The 7,674-nt window shown below is 41.6% G+C and overlaps 1 protein-coding gene across 1 annotated transcript in view; it reads right to left on the bottom strand.

Annotated features, from left to right (window-relative positions):
• Positions 1–283: 283 nt before the first annotated feature.
• Positions 284–7,674, bottom strand: part of CHKA (choline kinase alpha) — a 31,677-nt gene continuing 24,286 nt past the window's right edge. The window contains exons 8-12 of the mRNA XM_019547279.1: positions 6,410–6,497; positions 4,900–5,008; positions 4,266–4,372; positions 3,242–3,323; positions 284–1,237 (exon numbers count right to left, since the gene is read on the bottom strand). Of these exons, the coding sequence (XP_019402824.1) occupies positions 1,178–1,237; positions 3,242–3,323; positions 4,266–4,372; positions 4,900–5,008; positions 6,410–6,497 (446 nt within the window). The 3' untranslated portion in view covers positions 284–1,177. The remainder of the gene's footprint in view (positions 1,238–3,241; positions 3,324–4,265; positions 4,373–4,899; positions 5,009–6,409; positions 6,498–7,674) is intronic.

Raw genomic sequence — 7,674 nt, 5'->3', positions numbered from 1 at the left:
CTAAAGATTTCTTTGTGACATTTACACATATGCTGTTGATTTCACAGATTATACATATTACTGTTTCCCCCTCCCCCCCCCCAAGATGCTCCATTTACTGGACTGCTGGAACAAGGTGGAGCTTAGACATTTAAATAAGCGCCTCAATCCAGTTCTGTATTTAGGCTGGGTGGGGGAAGATCCCCTTTCTTCCAAGTAGGGGAATTTTTTTCGAAGAAAAAGAGAACTATGGGGAACCCCCTGCTCCAAAAAAAAACAAAACAACAACAACAAAAAAAAGACCCCAACCCCATCCCCATTCCTCCCTCTCCTTGCACTGCAGGGTTGTAGCTACACTCAGCAGGGAGGACTTGCTCTAATTGGAACCATCAATGGCAATCCAGTTATTTGGAGAGTAAATCAGCATAATTCAAGGCACTCATCCCAATACTGCTGGCCCAGAAAACTCCCCGTGCAAGCATCAGACAGCCAGCCTGGGTAATAAAGCATGTTCTTGGTGAAGAACGTGGAATGATCAAGCCATTCAACTCTCTCCAGGGTATCTAGGTCAAGATTAATTCATATTTCAGCTGACAGAGACACCAAGGAGAAGCACATTAATCTTTAATACAGGCAGCACTTTAAGAGCAGGCTGCTTTAATATGTCTAACAAAATGGTTAAAGGGTGTTTTAAAATGTACCAGCAGCTCTCGCAAGAGTGTTCGTAGGCCACATTGAACAGAATCTCCTAACAAGGCCTTTCAGCCAACTTCACAGTTTAAGTTGCCCGGCATACACACAATTGGCTCTCAATAAACCAGTAGTGTCTACAATGCATTACCATTTACAACTATTCTGGTCACGTAACATTCACCTGCACATCAAAAAACCCCCTGAAAAAGTACCCATAGTAACACTGCTTGCTTTTGATGCATGTGGGATCTGTAAGCTCCTCCCATAATGTAAAAATGCTTTCTAGATTAAAAGGATATTGCACTGTTTGTATTACGCTTTTGCCTCCCAAAGATTCCTGAACTGTAAACAAGTCTGTTATTTTTGTACAGTCTTCAGTATTGAACATCTGGATTCCAGTATTTTGAAATCCAGACACCTTCATTACAGATACAGTAGCCTAAGCACAGTGGAAGTTTGTCCAGCTGCTTTCTTTGTACAGTAAGATTGTCCATTCTTCTCACATTCATACTTTAAGCTTCTTCTTCTGGTCAAAGTATGCATCAAATCTTGATAGTGCATAGTCCTAAATAAGGGGGGAGAAAAAAAAAACCAAACAAAAGCTACTTAACCATTGGATGTGTAAGACCAGTCACAATGTGAGTGTATTTTTGCAAGGAACAAAAGGAAAACATAATAATGAATGAAAAATTAAGAACTTATCCAGGGCAAGGGAAGAGACAATCTGAAGTGAAGTTAATATAATCTTATTCCAGGTTTTGAAATAGGAGTTCCAGATAGAGTGGGGTTTGAATTTAGACAACCTCTTGATAACATTTCTTAATTCTCAAGACCCTGGTTTATTGATTCTATGCTATCAGTACAGCAAGCAATAGTGCACTATTAGAAAATAAAGTGTGCTGATCTCACTTTTACTTTTCAGTAAAAAGAGTAAAGGTTTTATTTTACATAAAATTTACTTGAGATAAGGAAGATAGGGTTTTCTTCTCGGTGTAAAGACACAGATATGACCTGATGTTGCATGCGCCAACACAAGAGTTAGGTGGCACAAGAAGCAAGCAAATGAGACACCCTACCCTTTGTTGTGCCATATCAGGTAGCCTTAAATAGTGCAGGCATTTATTTGCATGGTGGCAGGCAGCTCTAGCTACACTGAGGGCTTGAGGGGCCCAATCTAGTGGACTCTGGGAATTCCTGCTCAGAAGCGGGACCATCAAGTCCCAGGAGCATCTGCCCAGCTTTCCTCACTTCATATGGAGTAAAAGGTTTGCATGCACCCTGACAAGAAGGGACAAGGGAATTCCTAGTGTCCCATGTTTCCTTGCCAGGATATATGCTGCCTTGCACTGTATGTGGAGGCACAAGTCAGTGAGCGTCCAGGGTAGAGGCATGGGACACTGGCAATTCCCTGGGTCCCATGCTATCCCAAACTCCTGCATGAGGCATGGATCAGTGTGGGACCTGGGTCCTGGCAAGGAAGCACAGGGCCACATGAGATGCAGGGAATCCCTAGATCAGGGGTACACATTGCCTGTTGTTGCGCATCAGCCCTCTGCCTGATGCAGGAATACAAGCTATGTGCAATTCAAACAAAGTGAATCAGCTGTGGCAAGATGCATCCTGCCACAGCTTGATCTGCTTCATCTGGTGACTTTTTTTTTTTAACCCTCATCTCACCTTCTCCGCAGTAACTGTTCAAGTACCTGTGTACCAAATAGTAAGTGGAAGTTAAACTGCAGTAATTTGCCCATTGTTGAGGGCTAAAATGGTTTGTCAAGCCAGGGACACGTTTTACATCTGTAGCACTAAAAATGAAGCTAGGGCCAGTAGGATTGTTTGCGGCACTACAAAGACAGGAAGTGCTACAAAGTGTTAACCCTTTCAAAAATGAGAACTTTAGTAGGGTGACTGTGCAATTCATGTAGTCGCACATAGTGCTACACCCATTTTTAGGGCCCCCAGCATCCCACAGGCCTCTTCGCTTGCCCTTCTTCCCTCCATGAGAAAGGGAGAGAAGAAAAGCAGATGACTCCTGCCTAGTCCACTCAGGCCCAAGTAGAAGCAGTCAGGGAGCCCTCCTCAGATGATAATATTACAACTGCTTCAGAAGCCTCTACAAGAGCTGAGGCTTTTAAAGTGGTATCAATTCTTACTGCTGCAGCCAGCTCTGTAGATCAGTAGGGTTGGGGAGCAGGGGCTCTCTCCGCTGATCTTCAACCATCTGCTCCTTTCCCCGGGGGGGGGGGAGGATATTCAGGGAGCAGCCCCCATTTCCTACTAGCTCAAGTGCCTACACACCATTACAGTGCTATATTTCCTTAGCACTATTAAGTGCCAAGACACTTTGTGGCACTTGAAAACAAACACCTGTCTACACTGTTATGGTACCATTTGCTTAGGCACCAAAACCAAGTTTGACAGCTGGCATTTTGTCCTCAGCAGAGGGAAGTTCTACATGGGAAGCAAGCACACATTTTCTCAAAACACAATACCACTACATCAGAGCTCTCTCTCCACAGTTTATTATTTTACACTGAGGGAGTGAAAAAAAGTTATTTTTTAGACATACCAGGTAGCCAAACTCAATGGATGAGATCTTTGCCTGTATAATGGACCACAGGCCCCAGAAGAAGTGTGATGCAAGGGCAAACCTGCAAGTCATAACACACACATTATACACTAGTGATATGTTTCAGCTAATCTTAAAAAATTTAGCCAAGACAAAAGCAACACTACCTTTGTTATAAGCTTGCTTATCTTTTAAACAGGCTTTAGGAAGATACTTTGTTGGGATGTTTGAATAAAGATTTAATTACAAAGTTGTATAGTTAAGTGCTCTGAAGAAATCGGAAGCAAAAGCTTAACTAGAAATAACTCATTATAAATGGGTATTTTTACAGAGCATCATATCTCAACCCAAAAACAGGGTCGCAAGAATATACAAAAGAGTCACAAACAAACTTAAAATGGATTTTTTTGCACACGCTTAAAATGAATAGATGCTGCTTGTGCTTCACCATATGTTAATGCTGTGCATGCTAATAAACAGGGATCTGGGTTTTCCACTTGCTGTGGAAGAGTGTGGATTTTCTCCTTTAAAGAGCTATGGCCCAGCACATGACTGGCTTGCAGCAGGAGGTGAAGGCAGTGCTCCCCCTCCACACCCCCATCCATTACTCCTCATGCTGCTGCTGGTGCAGGGGTTCTGGTGGCAGTGGCAGCAACAGCAACAAGTCTTGCTGCCTTGCTCCACCCTCCTGCACCAGTTCCCACCTGCTTGGCCATAGGTGTGGCTCTTACCCATGTCAGTCTGGCCAGGCTGCAGCCCCATGCCTGCTGTGGGCACAAACCTGGGGGGGCACATGCTCCCTCATGCCCCACACACTGAAGTGGACATTGACAGGGCTTGGGGGCTGTTTTCTATTTAACTTTACTGGGTTGGGACTGGCCCTCATTGGTTACAAGTGGGCCCTGGTACAAAAAAAGTTGAGAACCACTGCTAGAGGCACCAAAATGGAAGCGCCAAACATGCAAGTCAACTGCAGGATGTCAGCTGTATTATTACCGCTACAAGCGGATAAAAATGGAGATACCTATTGACTTCTGTCAACATTTCTTCTTCTATTTTCAACTTTTCTTGATTGCTCAGATTTTCAAAGCCATTTTGGAAGGCAGTCAGATAGCTAGAGAAAAAATGAAGCTAGAAAGAGAAGAAACATGAGAACAGTTCAGACAACTTAGTCTATAAGAACTCACTAGAACATTCAGTATTTAGAAAGATGCTGAAGAGTTCAAATCTCTTAATCTCACAAACTACTACTACACAAGCTTATTTCAAAATCCATTTAGTTAAGAAATCAATTCAGCAACAGATTACTAAATATGGCATGTTAAGACATCATACTATTTGTTATTCTAGGTTCACAGTTAATCCTTTTGCCATTTACTTTTTCCCTATTTTGATCAAAAGAGTAACAAATCCATCATTTCAGTAACACTGTGACACTTCATACATGTCAGAGAACAATAAGCATTTCACTGGGAAATGCTGTTAGTGCTTAATATAGCTACATTATGGACAGAGTCTTCTTATTCACTGAAAGCATGGCAGAAGTTTTGGTTCATAGGATATAGGGTAATCGCCCAAAGTGATTCAAGGAAAAGCAGAGCTCCAGACTGGAGCTAGCAGACATCAATGGCAGACTAACAGCACGTTAAGGCACCTACTTGTTGTTTCTTGGTGGGATACTTCAGAAAACTGGCTTTGAAGAATGGGTATTTTTCATAAGTATAGTCATACATCCATTCACAGAAGTGGTTTCCAATATCAAATCCTCTGAAAATTAAGAGATCAAAAGGAAAATTCTTCAAGAAATATTCTGAATATTTGCATAGACACTGTTTACTCTTGTTAAAGTCTAAAGAATGCTTTAATTTTGAGGCACCAAGTATGTTGGCATGACAGTGCATTTTACAAGTAGAAATAATTGGCAACTCAGAAGATGTTCCTACCCATTTCATGGAACATGAGCAAGTCAGAAGGCTTTTCAGCTAGAGATGCACTAAAATTTACCACCAACTTTAATTCAATGTAGGAAAGAAGCTTGTATTGCATATGAAACAGCAATACCTCACAGTAATTCAGAACACTAAGTGTATGATATCAGTGAGCAACTTGCCTGAGAATTAATGGCCATGTGATTGTCACAAAACTACAAATCCACTTCTATTCAAAAGACACTCTATTGTCACTTAAATTTTTATTTAAAATTCCTAATCTTGAGAGCTTAGCAGAAGCTACAAACTTAAATGCTATGGGGCTAAATGTGTTACTTGGGCAAAAAATGGCACCAATCTTGCTAAAGTTAAAAATCAGAAAAAAGTGAAGCCAGGTAACATTTTTGGTAGTCATGCAATAACTGATATTTGTGGCATCTGTATCTATGTACTCTGCAGACAACAGGGAGAAGAAAAAAAAAAATAAAAGAGAGTGTCACATAAAAAGATTGTGGCACTGCGGATGTGGCTGAACACCCATGCTCATGCCTTCATGTTTTTAAGAAGCTTATTTAGTAAATTTTGTAGACTGAAGTAGTGTGCTGCACACATCAAACCAAGTAAAATTCAGAGTTGTCAATAGGTCTCAGTTTTCTTAACTACTATAGAGGGGGGAAAAAGAGAATTCTGTTGCCCCCAGAGAACTGGAACCAAACTGATCTGATAAAATAAAGTTGCAGCAACAACCCTATTTAAGAAGGAAGAAAAAAAGGTCAGTAAATTCTCAAGACAAAATAAACTTAGAGACAGCCGGACACCAAAATGCTTTAAGACAGCTGCAGACAGAAGACGACAAAATCCCTTCAAGCAGAATTTCAAGCAACATTACTCAGCTATTACTTTAATGTGACTTGCTTATTTCTGAGGATGAACTTGTTCCTGTAGATATGGTCACAAGCTAAAACACTACTTCAACTAAGTTGTAATAAAACTGCCTTCAGACATCTGAAAAATTAGATTTCAGATGCAAAGATGTAGGCATTTGAGAGACTGCCAACCTGTCGCTCAAAACTGCCAGTATATAGGGCTGTGTATATCAGCGGCAAACAGGATGTGATGCAAGGAAAGCAACTCACTGGAAAAGTTAGTCTTAATAGACAGCAAAGCATTTGCATTCATTGCAGGTTATAAAGCAGAACTAAGTGCTCCTTGAAACAAAAGTCAGTGAAAAGCAGTTTACCTGTAGTTGTAGCTGCTATACTCAAAGTCAATAAGCATCAGCTTTTGATTTTCAGAATCCTCTCTGCCTTCCAGAAGCAAAATGTTACCTGGGAGACAGGGGGAAAAAAAAAAGTTGAGACAAAATATTCTAAATAGAATCTCTTGTGAAAGAAAGACTGAAGGATCATAACTCTTTAAGGCATAGTGTATTTCTGCTTATCAGGATACATAGTTTAGTTGTAAAAAGCTCTTTGCCCTACTTCATAATCCTGTACTTTGGTATGTCTGTAGATGTGCGTGGATTCTGCTCCGACATGTTACAATTATAGTGTGCCAGAGCATTCTCAAATTTGACTCTACTAACTAATGTACTCCAGTAGCCACCATGTCTTGTGTATTCAGAGTCCCGCACTTCAAAATGGCAGCAGGGGTACTTACAACTCTTTGAATGAGCTTTAGTTAAAGTGCTCCCGTTATCATTTTGAATTGTGGGACACCGAATACATGTGATGCTGCAGGTGCTTTAATTTTAGCAGCTCTCAGAGCTGCTCAACTAAAGTGCCCTCTGCACCACAACCCCAGAGCACATGTAAAGATGCCCTTAGAGTTTACTGAAAGAGGATGAATTTTCTTCAAAAAGTTTGTAGAAAGCAATATAGGTTGTCTCTACACTATGGCTAGGAATAGACATTTACACATATTTAAGTTATGAGAAACTGGTTTAAACCTGTAACAGAACAGATGTTCAGTGCACATAAGCCAGTTTCAAAGTGGCTGAAACTGGTTTGAGACAAACCTGGTTAAATGCAGTATTGGATTTAATGGACTTGGGTCAAACCAGTTTTTGCAATGTTTGTTCCAGACCCCTTGCTGGTTTAAAATAAGCCAGAGACCCCCCCAGCATTTTGGCATGCTCTCTGGGCTGGACAGGGCTCTCTGCTCCACAGCAGGGCTGGACCCTCCCTCTGCTCCCTGGTTATAGCTCAGCACAGACTTGCAGACACAGCAGTCTGCCTGGTTTCCTCCTCCTAAGCAGGGATTATCCCCCCCTCCCCTCTGCCATATGCAGATACCACAGCATTAGCTAGCAGACCACACCCCAGCTACAGTCCTTGCTGTGGGAGACAACAGGCAGACAGGCTTTTTTTTAGCCAATTAACAGATAGCTTACATATTCTTCCTCGGAAAAGCTGTTTAAGACAACCCACTTGCTCCCCATCACCACTCCCTGCTAAGCAGAAATTCCCCCCTCTGGTCCCTGCCAGATCAACAGGTAGCTGGTAA

The sequence above is a fragment of the Crocodylus porosus genome, unplaced genomic scaffold (genome assembly GCF_001723895.1).
Source record: "Crocodylus porosus isolate Cpor-Errol unplaced genomic scaffold, CroPor_comp1, whole genome shotgun sequence".
NCBI classification, from domain to species: domain Eukaryota; kingdom Metazoa; phylum Chordata; order Crocodylia; family Crocodylidae; genus Crocodylus; species Crocodylus porosus.
The sequence above is the reverse complement of the archived record's forward strand: the minus strand, read 5'-3'. Positions and strand labels throughout refer to the sequence as shown.